Source organism: Micrasema longulum, unplaced genomic scaffold (genome assembly GCF_059751315.1).
Source record: "Micrasema longulum isolate JH-2025_06_02 unplaced genomic scaffold, ASM5975131v1 h1tg000571l, whole genome shotgun sequence".
Lineage (NCBI taxonomy): Eukaryota > Metazoa > Arthropoda > Insecta > Trichoptera > Brachycentridae > Micrasema > Micrasema longulum.
In genome coordinates, this window is record NW_028277767.1 from 101,716 (window position 1) to 123,734 (window position 22,019).

The following is a 22,019-nucleotide window of genomic DNA, read 5'->3' on the forward strand; positions in this document are numbered from 1 at the left end:
TTTTATGTGTTTTTATTTTGTGATCAATAAATACATCGTCAAAAAAATTATAGTCGTTTATTATTTTTTTCTTTAATTATTTGTCATTTAAAATTAAATCACATTCACATGGCACAAGATATAATATACAATACTTACATTAAATATATGTATATATAATGTAAGCATTGTATATTATATTATGTGCCATGTATATATATATATACTCGTATAAATATATATATTGTAAATACATAGTATAATTTTGTTTTTTTTGTTGCATGTTTAAACGTGTATATTTTATTAATGATTAAATGAAGCTGAAGACTGTTGATGCTGGAGAGATTAATCTGAGTGAATTATTTTACCTAAATACTAAGCAATCCTGAAATTATTTTTCAATTTTCATACTAATTCTTGGACCAGGTGACGCAATCGTAATCTTACCGACATTTTGTAAAAAAAACCGATGTTACTGCGAGGGTTATCCACACAATAAGTTTACAACATTTATGTTGGATCAAAAAGGGCTTGTATTTAATTAAAATTCACAAATGTATTCAACTATTCTTTAAAGTAATTATTGATTTAGACATTTCTGTAGTCGGAAAATTAGTTTTTTATGCCAGTGTCATAGAAATCTACCGTAAGCTGTTTCAGGAGATTCTTCACTGCTTCTTGATCTCCAGATTATTGAAAAAACCTTTCTCACCTAAAAACTTTTTAAGTTTAGTGAAAAATTGATAGTCCAAAGGCGCTAATTCGTGTGAATAAGGGAGGTGGATGACAATACCCCATTCAAACGATGTCAACAGCTAATGTGTAACTCGCGTGGTGTAAGGCCTGACGTCGTCGTGCAGAAGGCTTACTCCTTTGGTCAGTATTCTCCTTCTGTGGTTCTGTATGGCTTTTTTGAGTTTTTTTAGGGTATTGCAGTAAACCTCCGCATAATGATAGTCTTTTAAGGCATAAAATCAATCAAAAAGACCCCCTTACAGCACAAAAAACTGATGCCATAACTTTTCTGGCTGAATAGGTCGTTTTGAACTTCTTGGTGGATGGGGACGAATGACGCTGAAGTTATTGTCTTTTAGATTTTGGAACGTTTCATTTTCCGTCTCGATAAAGTCCAGAAAAGCTTCTTCTTTTTTATGCAAACCATTAAAAAATTCACGCGCGGTGGTCACGTGATTTTGACGCAAGGGAGGTGGTGGCGCGACTTTCTCTCTATCGGAAAAAATATTTCGACTAAACAAAATGGCCAACAAGCACGCGTGACCAAATAAACTGATCCTTAGGATCCTTCTTACACGTCACAAGCGCCAACATTATAGCAAAAAATTTCCCGCGGCCTTAGAAGATTTCGAAATCTTATTTTGTGGATGACCCTTGTACATCAATATAAATATATATATATACACTCGATGCGGCACTAAGCACCCGACATGTGTTCAATTGAACAAAGGCTCCGGAGCTCATTTTACTTGTATATTTGGTGAGAAATAGTATTTTTTCTTGTATACACTTATCAATGTGAAGCAGTGCGAAAGGGCGTGACGTTCAGCTTTGAATTCAAAGTAAGTGGCATAAACAGTTAGTCCTTTTTACTCTACTCCGCGTTTTGCACAGCAATATTGTTCTATAATTTTTAGAACAATGTTTTAAAGTAAAAAAAGAAGCGTCATCTCTATTTAATTATACCTCAGTGTGGAACTACTTTTACCTTTTGAATATAGTTAAGATATATACAAATCATTTGTGCTTGAGACAGATGAACCTGTGAATAATTTACATAGATTAAAAAAAGCTCATCTATTATAAATTTCATTTTTTCTCTCAAGGGTTGATAAATAAACTTTTTAAAATATGTATGTAAATTTGAAACATCTTTATCCTCACCCTCCAGTCCCATATAGTCGTGACCTCAGATAACAGAAAATTTCAACTAAGGGAAATCTCTACAGAAATATGAATAACTCTGCGATATATATGTACTATACATTATACTCTGCTTTCATCCGACATTCAGATATTTAAATGCTAATTGGCGTGCAGGAGAACTACTATCTAATTGCATGATGGGATATATTATCCTAGCTTTGTTAATGAATATGAAGGTTCATGAATTTTTTTCTTTAAATTATCGTCATCATTCTACTCGTATCCGCACATTAAGTGATGCATAGGGCACTACATTGAAACAACAAATGCAGCGTACTTAGATCATTCGGTACACAGATATTGTTTACATTTGTTTGTACATAAATATATGCACTACACTCCGATTTAGAGTTTTAATTTCTTAGCCAATAAATTTACTTGTCATATAGACAGTTTTAATATAACAAACATTCATTTAAAATCGTTCTTGAATATTTAAATTTATTTCAACAGAGAGGGAAAACATTTTTGAGAAGGGCATTTGGACATAATCAAACATCGTTCTTGAATAAATTATTTAAGTGGATATTAAATATTATTTTTGGTGCAATTTTTTTGCTTTATGTTTTTGATGTGTAGTACTATTATACACTTTCTGAAATGTTATTTTCAAATATTTTTAAATGTGAACCATATGTTTTATTATCTTATGCACTAACTGTAATTTAATTTATAATTTATTTTTATATAAATTTTTTAATACCATTTTTTGAGATACTTTTACAAAATATTAAAAATTTTCTGTTTATTTATTAACATTTTTTTAAAAACTTTATAAATCTAATAAACATTTTTTTTCAGCATCTTTTTATCCCCAACTATTAATGTTACATTATCTCAACATTTTGTTTTATTTATCACGCGAAGTTTTATTTTTAATTTTTAATTGCAACATATTTTTTTAATCTTAAAAAAAATTGGTGTGTTTGTTTTCATTTTAAAAGAAAAATATGTTAGTACTTAAATGTTTTTGGGTGGGTTTTTTTTAAATTTGTTTTAGTACGCACTTGACTACTTTTTATTCTTAATGAGAAAGCTAAGTGTTTTTTTAAATTATTTATCAAGAGACGGCCGAAACAATCAAAATGTGTTTTTGTTTTATTTTTATGTATCGTATTATCATCGAAACGATTTTTATATTTTATAATATTTAAATTACCACCAGTTCTCTTCACTTTTCGTTAGTCTTCTCCGTTGTAAAGTAAAAGAGCTGAAACCTTTATTATGTGGGTGAGATTCATCCGGCTGAACTAATTCACCTACAAGGCAACGCCGAAAAATAATTTCACAAATGTTAACATAAAGAAGAGTTGAGGAAATGTTGATGTTCAAACATAGGCTGAATGGTGAATGTTACACAGTGTGTAAATTGCAATAAATTTAAATGTGAATAACTCCCTACAGAGGAAATCCAGCTAATCTGCAAGCATTTGGACATACTCGAAAGATTGTTGAATAAACTACCTGGTAAAAAAAGAAGTATAAAAAAATTGAAAATCGTTTTCCGGCGTTGCCTAGTAGGTGAATTGGTTCAGCCGGATGAATCTCGCTCACGTGATAAAGGATTTAGCTCTTTTACTTCACAATAGTCAACAGATGGAAGAGTTGTGGAAATGTGGATGTTCAAACATAGGCACAATGGTGAATTTTACACAGTGTGTAAAATGGCCACTTAAATCAGCCAACGACAGGTCATAAGCCCTGTTAATGCCTTGACTCCCACATTCCTATCTCAAAAATGTTTTCCTCTCTGTTGCAACAAATTCAAAGATTTTCAATTTAATAATTGCATAGTAAAAGTACATTATTTATATCGTAAGTAAATAAAGATGTTTATTTGGAGCGAGTGTATGAGATTACCCCGCAGCATTTTGGTATGCTAAAAGGTTGTCTGTTAGAAACAGACTAATTCTATAAATTACTCAAATCATTTCGGAGGCAAAATGAGTCTTTAGCACTTTTAACAGATTTGAAAATCTTGACATCGTCAGCAAAGAAAAGGAAGTCAAAGTTTTTGATCGTATCGCCAATATCATTTATTAAAAGAAGGAAAAGAAGAGGGTCTAGGTTGTATCCTTGAGGAATTCCAGATAGATTATTTATTACAACATAGATGAAAAACATTTTACAGAAGTCTTAAGTCAAGTCTAAACTTCTTTATTCCCTTCTATAAAATGCTCGTCATCACTGTTGTAATATATTAATATCAATAAATCCCATGGGGGTTAGATCCAGTTATTGTCTACAAAAATGTGTACAGACTCAAAATGTTGTGGATGTATTTTATTGTTGAATCAGATTTTGTTAGTATTTTTTATTTTTTTACTTATTTTAAATATTACAAAAAAGTTATAATAACGTATCTCAAACTCTATGAGGCCAAGAAACCTGTGTTGAGTTGGAATACAACATAATGAAAAGTAGAAGCATGCTTATTATGAAATAATAGCAAAAATAAAAATTATTACACAAACATATATTTGAATTACATAAAACTGATTTGTTTTTCGTATTGCGCAAATTGTGAACTGCTGTCATTGTTTATCTAAAAATCATGATTCAATTTATTACAAGTCTAATCCTTAAATTTTCGAATTAAACAGCTGGGTAGATGCATTATACAAAATAAGCTTCAAAATTTATCTTCCTCTTGGAAGCACTGTAATTTATCTTATTTACCGTTTATCCGGTGGTATAAATATCGTTCATTTCAATAACGAAATCCCCGCAAGATTAAGTTTTCGAGATTTAATTAATATACAGACAAATAAATCTCTCTAAAACTGGGGGTAAGGATTATCGACTCGCGGTGCAATTTGTGGAGATTTATGCCGAATGCAGATTGGAAGGATTAGCACCTCTTATTCTATGTAAACTCGGGAAATGGGAAAACTTTTATTAATTACACTGCGCTTATATTCTTTGAAATATCAAAACCTCCATGGAATGACTTCAAAAGTATTGAAGATAAAATGTAAATATAATTATATTTGAAATAAAATTTCTCTCCTGAGGCCTTTATGCTGGATTCATTCGTCTTAAGAATCGTACACTATTTATGTAAATTGACGAGCGATAGTACTCTTGAACCACCCATGCCAGAGAAGTCGAATTTATCTCGGGTGCCCAAAAGCACTCGACATTTTTTTTTTTAAAGAAATATTTGCGTTCTTATGATTTACCCAAATATTTCATTTTGAGGGCCATTTTGAACAAAATATAAATAACTCGCTATTAGGAAATGGGAAATGAGTTAAAGAGAAAAAAACAGAAAAAGATTTGTTTCTCTTGAATGTATAAATATGTACAATTATGAACATAAATAAAAACATATCAAGCAAGGCAACATTTTTATATTTAAAAATTCATAACAATCTTTAAATACGAAAAAAATAACTATTCTTGAACAAAGAAAAACCTTCTTAGGAATTTAAATAAATGTTTTGTAGATACATCTAAAACATCATTTCATTTCGCTGGTTTTCATTTTCAAAAGAATTTTGGTACCGTATTAAAACATGCCTAATGGAATATGAAGGGAACGAGATATGATTTGCTTAAATATGTTATGGTACTACACACAACTAAATAAATTTATATTTAAATAATTTCCTTTTAAGTTTGTGAAAAAATATATTTTAAGTAAAAAGATTTTACTTTTCCCATAATACAGACATATAACTTTAATATTTTAACATTAAATATAATAAAATTACATTTAAGTGGCTTTATTTATTTAGCCTTTTTGCAATCCTATTACTTTTTTTAAACCTTAGAAAAAATAACAAACGATACACGACATAGAAATGAATGTATAAATAAATACTCGTACGTCTTAAATGTGTCTGTGCGATGTATGTATGACTGGATTTTTGATTTTTGTATTTCTAATTATTATATACAATCGGGTTGTGGTCCCGTGGCTAGTGTCTCGGACTCACGGACCAAAGGTCCGTCGTTCGAATCCCACTCTACCCCAACTTGATTCCATTTTCTAATAGTAAGTTGTTTACAACTCGTTGAGAATGGCCCTCAAAATTGGATAAATCATTAAAACGCAAATATTTCTTTAAAAAATAAAAAATAAAATATTTTTTTTAGTTAATTTTTTTTAAAGTTTCATTTATTAATTTAAAGTTGTCATTTTATTTTAATTTTAAAATTATTTTGAACCCCTGAGCTCTTAACACGAGGCAGTTGGTACTATACCTAGAATACTCAATATGCATTGCAACCATAAAATTATGAATAGTCCAGAAGGAGCGTAGAATTATATTTGAATACATCCGGACTGTGTTCAAAAATCCCTTCATTTTGCCTCACTTTCGCCACGCGCATGCTTGAAGTCACCGCGTAATGTTGCCAGATCGCAAAAAATATAACCGTAACACAAATATAAGATAATTATATTTTTTTTTAAATTAATTTGTAAATTTTAATTTCTCTAAAACTTTATTATACACGAGGAAACATTGATTGACAACGGAGCAGATAAGTAAAGGGTCATTTAATAAGAGTTATTTCATTTATGAACTTTAAACTTAAAAACTAAATAAAATTTTATTTTACGTAAAACTGGTATTTTTATTTCATGTTGAATAATATATGATGTCTCCAAAATAATGTTGGTAAAATGTCCACTATGGCGTAGCTTAATCCGAGAGGTCCAATTTTCGTTAGATCTCTCATTAGATGAGCAAAAAATAAGGTAAAACTCCACTCAATCAATTAATACCAAATTTCTTAATTATAAAAAAGGAGCCTAAAAAAATATACTACCCTGGCAATACTTACAAAATGTCCATGTTGTTTTCTTTGACAATCTGACAGGTTGAAAAATAATAAATTTTTTGAGTTATGCATTTACTACGTGCACATGCATTTGCTACTTACACATAAAATGTGATCACATCCTGTTTTTTTTTTATCTCAGCAGCATTTTTACACTTTAAAATGACACAACACGGCATAGTTGAATTTAATTCGGGAGTTGCGTACTGCGCGACGTCTACAAAGAAACTAATGGGTCAAAACGTAAAACTACTATTTTGAGAATAGTTAAGTCGCTTTCTGATTGATGCGCGTATGCGGTTTCTGGACTATTATTAATTATATGGTTGTAACAATACCAATAAATGAATAATTTATGATTTTCACAATTTTTAATTAACTGCGTTGTCCTTATTTTTTCTGTTTTTTATATATTTATTTACCTAAGTATGTTAAGTATAATGTATCGCATAGTACTTTAATATAGTTCAATGTATATAAAACTACTGTGTAATATGTAAAACTATATATTTATTGCAGTATTTCATAATTTTGTTATAAAACACTGTAATGTTTAATATATTAGTGTTTGTTTAGAAAAGGCATTTGTGCCAAGTATACCAATAAAATAAAATAAATAATAACCTAAAACTTGTCGTGCATCTGAACGGCCGTGAAAATCTAAAAAATGTAATTGGTCATACCTTGTTTTTTTAAACCTTCTGTATTTTTCCAGCTCCAGTGGGCGGATGGCAAGTCTCGCCGTGGATGGGCGCGCTAGCGGGCGGTCTCCTGTCCTTGGGTGCGCTGCTCGCGCTGGGCGTGCTGCGGGCACGCCGCGCACGTGCTGGACACGCGCGCGCGCCGCCCGCCTCTGAGCTGAAGGCCTTCCCACCCCCCACGAGTGCCGCCCCCCCAGCGGTCGCCCGACTGAGACAACCGCCCTTGCAACCGCCTAAGGAAACACTACCCGATGATAGAGACCCCGATGTCATACCAGCTAATTATGGTGAGGTTCTTCAAAACTACATAATATTTTAAATACCACTCATTTTTCCTTTTTTTAACATCTGTTTCCAAATTTTCTTATTAAATATTTGTTTTTCATCCATGGACAATATAATATACAAAAACGGCGAATATGTTGTTTAAAGCCAATGTTTTTCAACAATACCAAATATGAACGTTTTTTTTTTATTAATCAATAATATATTTTACTAATGGAATATGTTTTTTTTTTTTATTCTATACAAATCTAATTTTATACATCTAGATAATGTTATAACTCTAACTTTCCAAAAAAAGAGACTAACTCTTGTGCTTGGAGAGGGACTTACACTGTTCTAGTTATTTATTTATTAGAATTTATATAATTTTGAATATACGAGTAAATGTGAAACAAAAAACTTACAGGAAATATAAAGAAAAACGAAAAATTATAATACATTCATACAAATTGATAATTGAAAGCAGTTTTTACACTTGAATTTATTTATTGATATATTAGTTTTGATAGTTTTTAGTTCATTGGGAAGATTATTTTCATTTTTGACACCTTTGAAGACAAAGATATTTCAATCATGACTTGTGTGGAATTTAGGGATTTTAATATTATTTTGGTATCTGAGTGACTTTTTTTCTTGTTTTCTTTCTTTTAAGGTTTACGCTTAGCTCTTAAAAGACTGCTAAAAAATTCCTTTGCAAAAGGTGCTGTAACGTCGTGTTACATTAAGCAAAAGCCAAGATATTTTGAAATACAGGTATTTTAAAAGAAAAATTGAATAAATAAATGCTGTAGGTGAAAAACACAAAAAAAAAACTTTGAGTTCCTTACGGAACCAGAAATTCCCCAGCTCAAATGAGACAAACACCACTTTAAAAAAACTGGTTATGATTCCAATAGTGATGTTTATAAAAATATTTAATGATATTTCAAAATTTTTGCGAAATTATTACATTTTTTCATAAGATACTGTTGCCGCATCGCACTGCTCTCTCTGCTACACGTTGAACAACACTGATTTCAAATCTCGCAATGTGTTATCTCGTGGTGGTACAATGGGGAGATGGGAGCGGGAATACATGTAATTTTACATTTGAAAAGCACGAAACCCGGCTTTTTGTGGTTATGGCTGGAAATTTGCTCCCAAATAGCAAAAAATACACGTGTTAACTGACCAATATATTAAAAATTATTAATATGTTAAGCGATGTATTGTAATGTTTGCTGTTTGTACGGGGGAAAACAAAGACAAATGTGATTTTTAATTCGGAGAATTCGGCAGAAAAATATTTTAATACTTTTGATATATTCTTAGCATTATCGGATAGTCTTATGTAAAAAATAAAATCAATATGATGATTAACAAATAAGTTATTAAAAAATATGCTACCTAGGGAACTTTAGATACGCCCTTTAGCCCCGGAAGGGTTACATTATTATATTATGCCGTGTACGGTATGCGGTGAGCAAGGTATATTATTCTGAAGATGAGATTTGAAACAGACAAAACAAATCAAGCATGAAGAGTTAAATCATTTATTTATTTTTTTTAAGTCGAGGAAGGTGGTTATATTTCATTTTATTGCAACGATAACACGAAGTAAAACGATTCGTTACCAAAATAATCAATAAAAGATAGGCATCATAGGATTTCTGGGTGAAAAAACTATAAACCGTAATTATTGTAGTCATTTGGTTTTCTGTATGAAAAGGCTGATATTCTATCATGCGTTTTTATTTATTTTATTTTATTTGGAATTCTCACTGCTATTACATAAAAAATAAGTAAAAATATATTAATAATACTAGAGCCAATTAAAAAATCCACTTTTAATCTAATAATACATCATACATAAGAAAAGAGTTGACACAATTATATGTGTGCGACGTTTGTATTCATGTGGGTGTATGTTAATGAGGGTGTATAAGCGTGTTTGAATGAATGAGGGTGGGTGTATGTGTGTAGATGCGTAGGTGTAAAGAAGATATATTTTTAAACGTGTGTTTATATTGAAAGGGGTATAGGAGAGAGCTTGATAAGAGGTTTAATTATTTACAAAATGGGTTTTTCCTACATTCGAAACCTTTTTAAAAATATTTTAGTTAACCTATGTTATAATTGTATTTTTAGAAAGTATGATGAATTTCAAAACCTAATTCTGAAAAAAAAAAAAAAATTGAATACATATTTATTTATTTTATTAACATAAACGGCAAAACTGCCTTTTACAAATGTTTAAAATACTAAAATATTTCGCTGAATATTTTTTTTTTTTAAAGCATAAATTTCCTTAATCTCAAGATTTATTAAACTTTAAAATTATACAAGATTTATATTTAAAAAATCAACCTAAAAATCATACAGCATATTCAGTAGAAAGATTAAATAATTCAAGAATATAAATCTAAAAAACAAAATTAAATAATAAATCATTCTACAGTAATACAATAAGAAAATCATAAGTGCTGTTTTATACAGCTGGGCAAAGTGAATAAAAAACTGTATATATTATGAAATCATGAATAAATAAATATAATTACCATTCACCATCTTTGAAAAAGTTCAAAAGGTTTGTTCTATAGGAACGATACCCACTAAATATATCAGATACGTGGGAATAAATATTGCCAAGTTCATGAAGTCTGTTTAATACGGCATTACAAGTATACACTGTACGTGAATTGTTGCTACAAAACGGATGAATATCGAATAAATAATGTGTAACGAGTCTCATATGATACTGTAGGTAACCACAAAATGCAATGAATACAATGTAATGTCAACAATTCACAAAGTAAATATGACATAACACGTACGTTGGTTCAAAATGAACATACAAATACATACTATATGCACCTTTATAATATACTAATGAGAATAACATAAAAGTTTGAAGTTTGATGAGTTAAATAATTCGAATGATAAAAATCAGGTGTCTCAAACAATTGGCCCGCAGTACGGGGATTCATAATTATTTTAATCGTTTAGTTAAGGTAAGAAAATATTGTATGGACGGTTTGTTCGTTAGTATCTGTGAACACGTTTTTCGTAACATGTGCTCGCATTTGTGAAAAAACGAAAAAGTGAAAAAATGTTTTTTTGGACTAAGTCATTACTGTAATGCTCGAGACATCATGTTTATGGTTTTACGATGGCAAGTTATATAAATTTATTGCTTCATAACGTGGGCCATTTTTTCGTATTTGTTAAGACATCCTGTAGCTAACGATAATATTTTTTTAAGTTCTCTCTATTCAAATAACCATTTTTCTCAAAAAATAAATATTCAACGTGTTTAACACCTTTTTTTTTCTTCTTCGAATAAAATTTTTTACTTACGTTTTGTCAATAAAATATTTATTTTTTCATTTATTATTCATATAAAAACACATTATTCAACTAAAGGAAAAGTTTGATGTATCGTAAATGCTTTTAAATTTTCATTCACTTTGACAAATCAGCCTAATTATGAAGTACGACAGATTTTCTTAGTAACCCGACTTATTAATTTTAAAGTAAAACGTCATTCGTAAATTTCGTCAAAATCGTTTTCTTCGTAAAATGTTGAATGATTTTATTAATTAATTTTATTAGAATACCAAACTGTTTACTTTACATAAATAATTTTAAAGAATATAATAAATAATGCTTAGCCAAAACCTTTCGATAATAATTTCGCCCTTCCTGGCTCCGAAATTTTTTAATCAACTTCCGGCAGCCATTAAGAACTCCACAAGTGCCAATGTATTAAAGAAAAATGTTTGCAATTGGTTGCTGCACATCGATAGGGACGAGGTTGTCAATTTTTTAAAGTTCGAGATTAGCAATTAGCAAAAATGTACAAATCTGCTTTCCTTCCATACTTTTACTTTTATATGCTTTATATATATCTTGATATTTTGATGTTTTTTCACTATGTATTTTTGTATTATTTAATTTAGTACGTACTATTATTTGGGATATTATTTATTACTCCTATTTCTTACTACAGTATTAAGTGAGTTTCTAGAAAAAATATCTCAATTATTATATCAATTCTGTTTTTAAATATACATTCTTTTTCTGTTGATTTCAATGATACAATTATTATGTTTTTTTTAAAACTACTATATTTTACTATTGTTTTGCTGATTTTAATGATACCATTAACTTGTATATTTGATAATGTGTGAATCTTAGTTTGGATAATTTATATTTTAAAGATTATTTCTGATTATCTTTTTTGCATTGTATTCTTTGAAATTTTATTATTTATTGCTTATACCTTTTTTTCTAGATTATTATTCTATTGCATCACATGTCATTATAATTTAATCTAATTAATTTTCCTATATATTTTTATTGTTATTAGCCTAAAAAGCCCTAATAAGTTCATAAATATTTAAACTAGTGTAATTTTGAATGAGTAAATACAATTTAAAAAAATAATTGTATGTTTTATGATTAGATATTTGAATGCCTTTATGACACAAACAACGTTTTGAATATTCTGCAAATCGATATTTTGTTTTAATTTAAATACAGTTAGAATTAAGGTAGTATTACACTGTTCTCGTGTGTTGTGTTGAGATCTGGTTTATAGTGATGGCAAGTTAAAGTAAGATTACATTATTGAGTCGTGTTGCGGAGAGGTAAAACTTACTACTCCGCAACTGTATTGTGGACCACTTCTGTCATGTTTATTGATCACTCATATTGTTTATTTATGTATTTTTATATATATATAATATGTTTGTTTATGTATTTTATTGAAGTATCTTATTTGTATCAAACGTCGTTATATTCATTCAAGAATTACAAGTTTAGATTACGTTGTTTCGTGTGCGACATATTATGAATTAAGTCTTTTAATTCATAATGTGTCTCAGCGGTTTCTCCTGACAAGTATTCTCTTCAATAATTGCTTGCATAACTACTCACCTTCCTGCGCTTTCTGAAGAATACGAAACTACATACTCTGACGTCCACACAATACTAAAGTTTTAATTAACCGACATCCAGCTGATGAACAGCGCCATTGCTTCATAATCTTGCGCAAATGAGCGAGTCACAACAAAAGGCGTATACGTAACTTGGTACAAATCCCCAAAGTTTCTGTATGATACGTATTTTATGTCACAGTTGGGATTTATTCTCCACGAAACTTGCCCCTTCCCTCGTTCCCCACTCGAAGTCACTTCTCCATGTGTTCATGTATAAGAATTGCGGCGTTTTTGTAAAATAAATTCAAGTTTACCTCCATAAAAATCTCGGGTGAAATCTTCCACAAAGGGTGACGCAGTAGAGGAGAGTTACCAAATATGGAATGCTGCTTTGTTTTGTGATCGGTCTCACTTAATAAAACAAAGCGATTAAATCGTTCATTATTACGTATGCATCAAGAAATTATGAAAAAGCGAAACCGGTTATGGAATATGTTTGTGCGCTAATATGAAATACTTGCAAAGTGTTTAACATTTCATATAAAAATAAATTCCAAGTATTTGTTTACTTGTTTTCAAAGAAAGCAAGATTAAAATCACCATCCAAATAACACACAATATTATGCTTTAACTCGCTCAACAACAAATAAGATTTGTTTTGTATCCAATATCAATAATTTTAAAAATTACCTGATATACTTGTTATTCTTTCTTTTTTCTCAGCTACGCTTGACATTTTTTTATAATTTAAACTACTCTTTATTACTTTTAGAATTGCTTTTAAAAATTATATATTGCTTTTTCTACTATAATGTGTCATTATTTTTTTAGATGTTTTTTAAATTAGCTTGAATTTATTGTTTTTATTTGTTTTTAAGTTTATTTTTACTGTTTTTTCTTTGAATCTCTAAAAAAAGGTATGTGTATCTTTATGCTTGTTTAATATTCTTTACATAAATTCCTTTTTGAAAATGTTTTTTTTTTGCATTTGAGCATGTTTTTTTTTCTCATAGATTTTAATTCTTACATTTTAATTACTTTTATAGTATTTTCATTTATGTAAATACGTTAGTAGTAGATAAACAATCTTAAAAATATTTTTTTAAATTTTTTAACTACTTTCATTTGTGTTTATTTTTCTTCTTTTTTGCACAAAAAATAGTTAATTCATAACCTGAGATCATAGAATTAAGATTAGATATAAATATTATAAACCTAGTATGGAAACTTCACTGGTCTATCAAAATTCAGTCTAACTGTACATTCTATAAAATTTTGTAATTGTACTGTATGTTTCCTCAATAAAAATAATATTTAAAAAAAATCATACCAAAACAAAATGGCGATGACATATGATTCACAAAAATTGTCGATATCTGTGATTTTAAGCCTTGTAGAAGAAAAACCGATTATTGATTCTTTAACTCATAACCATGTTATTGTTTCTATCGCAGTATTCCATTTTAGGTACATTTATTCATATTAAATACAGTATTCCATATTGAGTGCCGTGTTCCATATTGGGTAACTTTCTTCTAGCAACATCATGTAAGAAAACGTAAGCATACATCATACTAAACCACCAGGCTACTTCGCTGCAAGAATAGGCGCAAAGTATACATTATTATACCCAAAATCTGCAGAATGTGTGTACATAATATACACAAGCAATACGCTGAATTCTTAAGACCCTTCATCCTTTATTTTTTTAGTTCTTTATGCTCCACAGATTTTCTTTGTACCGTCAAGTCAAGTTTTTTGTGATCTTTCTTTATTTCAGAAATCAGGGAAGAATATTTTTATAAATAATATCTTTAATCAAATACTACATAAATCTTCAAAATACAATATGTTTGTATTTTCGATGTTTGAAGCACTTACTTTGTGGAACATTATTATTTAATATATTTTAATAAAATCACTTTGTTTTTATGTACCACTTATATTTTTATAATTTGACAACTAGTTTCGGCAAAACTACGTCTTCTTCAAGGTTAATTACAAACGATCACAAAATCTTTTTAATTTTCACAATACAGGTGTGGCTACGGAAGTAGTAGTAGAGGGTTTGTGTGTGGATTTAAGGAGACGGAACATATTTAAAATAGTACTATTACTAAGATTTATTTGATTATCAATAATATTTAAATTTTTATTTACAGTCTTTTTAATCTCTAATATTTCCAAATAATCAAGTGAATATCATTTTTTGTTTGTATGTAAAATTTCGATGTCATCTTGAATGAGCGACTATTGGTTAAGATATGTTCAGCAAACTCAGAAAAATTATTGTTTTTAAGACATCTCATATGTTCTTAAACTCTAGTTTTAAAAGTACGTGATGTTTTTCCTTTAAAAAATTACATGAAACCAGCATTTTACACAACTAATAATATAGGAAGTTTACTAAAAAACACTAAACAAAGAACTAATAAATTATATCGATCAGGCATTTACAAGTTGATGTGCCATGACTGCAAGTCATCGATTACATACAAACAAAAAAGAATATTCCCTTGATTATTTTCAAATATTGGAGATTAGAAAGTCTCCAAATAAAAATTATAATATTAAGAATCAAATAAATCTTAGTAAAAGTCATATTTTTAATTTTTTCCCTCTCCCTAAATTCACACACAAACCCCCTCTCCTCTCTATTTCCGTAGCCACGCCCACTCTACCCTCATTGTGAAAATTTTAAATATGTTATGTTAGTTTGTAATTAGCCCTGAAGAAGGCAAAGTATTGCTGAAAGTGGTTGGTTGTCAAATTATAAAAATATAGGTGGTGCATAAAAACAAAGTGATTTTATTTTAATACATAAAATAAGTTTGTTCTGAAAAATATTGCCTCTATTATTTATAATCATGCTAGTATTTGACAAAAAAGTAATTAACTTAAACCAGCCCATGACAGGTCATAAGCCCTGTAGATGCCTAGACTTATATATCACCTTCTCTTAAATGTTCTTCATCTCTGTTGTAATATGTTAATGTTAACAGCTCCCAGAGAGTTGAATCCAGTCCTTGTCTACAAAAAATTGGACAAACTCAAAATATTGTTTTAAACATAAAACTTTATTATACATAGATAATATGATGTTTCATAAAACTTTATTCTACGTAGTTAATATGCTGTTTTTGTCTGCTTCAAATTAACCCTACCACGATTTATACTATAATTTATTTAGAAAAATATTTACTTAATATAATCAATATTTGTAGCATTCGCAGTACTGTATATTTTGGTTTCGTTTACATCGCTAAAATAACTTACGCTAGCTACGTTTGTAACTCCGTAAGTACATACGTTTAAATAAAATTAAGTTAATGGAAATCTTAATAGTCTTATTTTTCGTTAAAGGATAAAACATATTTTTTAATATAAACAAAGGAGTAATTTTGCATGTGTGCAAAATAAATATACTTTTTAGTTTTCTGTGGCCGTTCACTGATTCTTATTGATAACTTCACTGATATTCACAAAACCAAATTCAATTATCGTTTTGTGTATTATTTACTAGCACCAAATGTACACTATTTGCTGAAAATTATTTCACGATTTTACTGGTAGTAAGAAAATGTTTCCATGATTTTTTATTCATTATTAATGTAAACATACAAGTAACATCCCCTTGTTTTATTCAAAGTATCTAAGGGACTCAGTAACTTTCAAAACCAATAAATAATGCATAAATTATGTATAAAAAGGACCATGTCCAACTTTCTTCTGCTATCACTCCCTCGCCTCGTAGCAAATTCTGGAACCCGCAACACATTTATCACTCAGAAACATAAAATAACATTCAATCACTGAAATAATTTTGACAAACCTTGGGCTTACGAGGGTCGATCGAATAGATGCGTATTTAATACGTCACCTGGGAGGTGGTCAGTGCTGGCTACGAGTCGCAAGTTGCCACCCCTATTCCTCCCCGCTTGTGTGAGTGACATTTTTATTAAAATAGATGGACCAGGTCAACATTCCGCCCAGGGCTGTCACTCACTGACAGGATTCCAAAACAATCTCCTTTTCGCAGACAAATTTACATAATCCAGTTTTGTATTATGTGCCTAGAAAAGGTAACACTTTATGCCAATAACATAATCGAGCATGATATAAATTTCTGCGTTTGTAAATATAAGCTTATAAGCGTAACTTTTAGAGATATGGTTGTTTTTCTGTGATTTCATTTATTTTTAAATAAAACTTTGTTTCTTTGCCATTTTTTTTTATCATACTTATTTTCAATAATTAAAAACTACTTATTGTTTTATTGGTATCCTAATATAATTCCATTTTTTAAAGTTTTTAATGCTCATCCTCTTTAAGCATTGTACTATAAAAATCTGGTCAATAAATCTAAGAAAATCAAATGTATAGTAAAACAGACAGAATCCATCAATGTTCATAAAAATGTTAAATTAATATATTTGCAAATTACAACAGGGATGTAGAATACCTTAAATAAGGGAATATGTAAGTCTAGGCATTTACAGGGCTTATGACCTGTGATTGGCTGGTTTAAGTGGCCACTTTACACACTGTGTAACATTCACCATTTTTCCTATGTTTGAACATCCATATTTCTTCAATTCTTCCATCTGTTGATTTTAGTGAAGTAAAAGAGCTGAAACCTTTATTGTTGTGAAGAGATTCACCTGACTGAATTATTTCACATACTAGGCAACGCCTGAAAACAATTTTTCAATTGTTAAACTTCTTCTTGGACCAGTTGGTTTCATTACAATATTTGATTTTGTCCAAATATTCGTAGACAAAGAACTGGATTTCACCCCCTCGGGAGTCATTAAGATTAACAAATTAGAACAGGGATGAAGAATACCTTAAATAAGGAAATATGGAAGTTTTTTTCTTGATTCTTACGTATCAACATAAACATACATGAACGGGTGTTATTAATTATATTTACGCCTTTTCCGTATTAATTTATTCCGCAGTAATAAATAAGTTTTAAAATTAGCAACGACTGCCACACGATTCAAATCTCTAATATATAAGTTTATACAACTACCCAAACGTATCTGACCCTATTGGTGGACTTTGCAACTTGATTCGAAACGACGGCAAAGTGCAAACGACATACGACACTCCAGAAAAACAAGATTTGCTTATGTTTTCAGTATCTTGAGTTTTCATTAAAAATCTTGAATAGTTTAAATACCCGAAAACTTTTAAAATATGTTTAACACATTTATTTATTCAATTTTAATTTTTCTTTTACATTTGGTAATTTTTTAATTACATAATATTTATAATATCACTTTAAAAAACCAAAAATCTCACAAAGACATGATCTGTGACTGGATATAATAAATCTAGAATATATTACGAAATTTATGTTGAGTACAAAACAGATTTTACTTCACCTAAACGTCACAACAATAGCAGATTATATAATTTTTCAAACTTTTATAGCCTTATTACGTTTTTGTTCCTAATAATTTTATACAACGGTGAAATAATGTTCTTCATTTAGTGATAGTTATCATTGATTGTTTTTTTTGTCTCTTATCACAATATTTGTCTATTGTTCTCAGAACCGCCACCAATTTACTCCCGGACATGGGGCAACACCTCGAAGGACATAATCACCCGAGACAAGGGAGCCCGGGGGGGCGCCATGAGCCGGTCCAGCTCTGGGGAGGGCCCCCGCCCACCAGCCGCCCTGGCCGCCTACTACACCCCTGACTCCGCCCTCAACGTGCAAGCCTTCAAGGAGAAAATCCTCGACACGAGACTCCCAGAGTCTTGTGTCTAAGGCGGATTATTTCCTTGCCGGTGATTTCTCAATCTGACGTTTACTGCGATAAAAAGTTAGGTAAACAACCTAAATTTATACGAGATATTTTGCGGATTATAAAAAATCTGATTTTACGTAGTTTTGTGTGGATCATTCGAAAATCTGATTACACGAAATCTTTTTCCATTCAATAGAAAGTCAGAATCTACGAGTTGATTACCGTTCATCAGAAAAATTTTCTACACAATTGTTTTACAGTCAATCAGAAAATCTTATTCAATGTTTTAATTTATTTTATTCTTTATCCTTTCATTGTAACGGAAGATATTTAGCGATTTGCTATAAAATTAAACATTGACTAAAATATCTGGTTTCAGAAAATTTTCCAAGGCAGAATCTGTAATTCTTCTCTTCTGGAAACATAACATTTATTAAGTTTTTTTTTACATTTTTACATGTGTATATCGTGCAATTATGTATTTAATTAACAATTAAAGATATTTATTAATTCAAACAGATTTTCTGCTCTTCAAACTGATCTCAATTTTTTTTTTCAAAAATAAATAGTATGAAAAATGTTTTTTCCTTAGTTTCAATCAGAAATATAACGAATAATCCGTGTTTTTAGATACATCAGATATTGAATTATCTTTTGTAATGTTTTGTAATCTTTTTTTAATGTGTTACTATTAAACATATCTATATGAAATCAGATGGTACTAATAAATATAAATATTTGTGAATTAATAGGTACATTATACCATGTTTTTTTAGTTTAGATAAAAAAAAATATCTCTATACTTTTACCATATCTGATATGTACATATTATATTAAATAAAGATACTAATTAATTGTCCTTTACATCACTTAGAAGACTTTGTTATATTGAAATACAGAGAGTTATGTACATTGTATATATACATAAGTTTAGTGTGTAAAATGTAGGAATATTATATATTACTGTAACTGAAACATGTACTGATTAAATAAATACGTTTTTCATACAGAGAGTTTAATTTAAATAAAATTATTTCCCCTCATGAAGTTTAAATGAAATGTTTAATATATTTTACGAATAAAATTTCGTTTGGTTGACAGCTTAAGTGGTAAGTTTCTGAATCAGAAGTTTTTAGCTTTAGTGCACATTCATTACGTTTGTTGAGAACACAAAGATAAAATCAAACATAATTAAATATTATATTGTATCTTTCCTAATTTGTATTTAATTAATAATCTATATATCATTTCATTGGAAATTTTAATCAATTGATTGAGCTTAAGTTATCTTTAAATGTAAATTTGACTAGAAGTAAACTGAAAAATCACTCCCGAGAAGAAAGTTTTTTTTTTATTTTTCTACTGACACAATGACTATTTATTTACCTCTTTTTTAAACCTTTTTTCGAAAGACGTAATAAAGGTTCAACAATCAGGCAATTTGAAAATATTATATACCAATGCTAAAAAAGACTTTGGATGAATAAAACACTACCAAGGTAGCTTTATGAAAAAAAAAACACATGTAACAAACCCATGAAACTTATTGACAAATCAATTACTCATTTTGAGAAAAATGTGCAGAATATGGAATCATAAGATTTTGATAATTTGTGGGAATTTTATCACATCAATAATAAAAATTCTAAATAATCGTATTTTAATCCGATTTTATTCATATCCAAAACATTCATACATGCAATTTTATCAAAACTGAGCTTTGCTGTAGAAATGCAGTTATCAAAAATTTATACGTTTCACAACTTGGGATATACGGGTAAAATCGTAGGCAAATATATCTGAAGGTTAAAACCCAAAATCCGTTTCGAAAAAAATTGATACAAATAGTTTTAAAACGTTAAAATCGGAGTAATTAAAATGGGGGTTTCATATACGAGGTGAAACTTATTTTCGGTTTATTAATTTTTAACTTAACATGAAAATATTGATAAAGATATATCTTGTTCAAAGTTAAATCATTCATACGGTACGATGTTTTATGTCAGAGACATTTGAAGATGTATACGAAATATTGAATAAACGCAGGAAGGAATTTAGACCGGAACTGAGAGGCGACAGGAACGTGGAGAACGCAAGACATTGCGCTATGCTGAAAAATTCACCTTGCGAATCTCCGTACTGGGGGAGCTTTGTTAAGGGAAAGCGGGGCAAGTTGCGACAATTTTTTCAAACTATTTGTATATTTCTTAATGAAATGTACTTAAAGCATTGTTGCAAAAAGCCGAATAACTATTTCCTTTATTTTTTTGTTTGTATGTACCTTATCTGTAATTTGTTATTCTTACACACTTGTTGTTCATTTAGATATTTTTTGCACTTTGATAAAACGGTAAGTAAATACAATTGTACAAAACATCTGACTCTAAAAGGTATGTATCAACTTGCCGGGATGATTTTTTTTATTTTTTTTATACGGATACACACATATTACAAAAAAATATAATAAAAACGTATCCCAAACTCTAAGAGGCCAACGACCCTGTGTTGAGTTGGGATACAACATAATGGAAAGTGAAAACACCTACATAATTCAATAATAATTACATAAATATTATTACAAAAACACGTATGTTTTTCAAAGAGCATCTGGACAACACGCTTTATAGTATATTAATATATGCAATATCCCGCAGCAGTCTCTTATAGTTTCTTTATATTTTCTTTAGTAGTTTCTTTCCTTAGCCAAACAATTATATAAATACTACCGATTACATTTTAAAAATCACGTGTTGCTTTTACAAATGTTTAAAGCATCAATAATTTTATGAATCATGTAGTTGTTTATCTCAATTGGCATATTTATAAACACTTTGGTGCGATATGGAAACGAATATCATTTGATGCAAAAGTTGTATTAATTTTACCGATCAAATCTTTAAACTCTGTCATCTCGAGGTTATCATATTTATTTATTTTTAATTCAATTACTTTTCTTATTTCCATTTTTTTTTCTTTTTTACTAAGTCAAGTTTCACTTTTTATTTTGCATGGCAGTTTGCTTTTTATTGTTTCTACATGTGTACAAAAAAACGTTGTTTATTTTTAAAATTATTCCTTACTATGTTTGTACCTACCTGTATATTTTTTGTAAATGCCCCTTGGGCGTATTGTAAAATAAAATAAATAAATAAAAATAAAATATTACCCAATGATTTTGTTTTATCATTTGACTAACTTGCAAAACTCCAATATCCAAAAATATTTTTTTTACGGGAGGGTGAAAAAACAGTATAATGTCAAAAAATATACTATTTTTTCGCTCTCCTGTAAAATTTTAATTTTTGGAGATTGGAGTTTGCAAGTTAGTCAGGCGATATTATTTAACTTATAAGTTTGAAGAACTTTAAAAGCATTTTTACAATTAGCCTAGGCGTTACATGTAGAAAAACAAAATAATTCACAACAAACACTCTCGATTGACGCTAATGAGACGAAGAAAAATCATAAATAATACTGAAATTACGAGTTGCCGTATTAAACTAAAGAATTTTAGTTACAACTCTTGGGCAGGAACAATATTTTTATGACTTTTGAATGAAGTTACGCTTATAAACTTTAAGGAAAACTTCGTTGTCAAATTTTCGGCTAAAGAATTAATATATTTTTTGATTAAGTTTGCT

General features: G+C 29.3%; 1 protein-coding gene across 1 annotated transcript in view; it reads left to right on the plus strand.

Annotated features, from left to right (window-relative positions):
• Positions 1–19,387, plus strand: part of LOC148280518 (nephrin-like) — a gene marked incomplete at its 5' end in the record, with an annotated part of 113,581 nt that extends 94,194 nt beyond the window's left edge. The window contains 2 exons of the mRNA XM_088228257.1: positions 7,427–7,699; positions 18,178–19,387. Coding sequence (XP_088084383.1) covers positions 7,427–7,699; positions 18,178–18,398 — 494 coding nt within the window. The remainder of the gene's footprint in view (positions 1–7,426; positions 7,700–18,177) is intronic.
• Between the last annotated feature and the right edge of the window lie 2,632 nt (positions 19,388–22,019).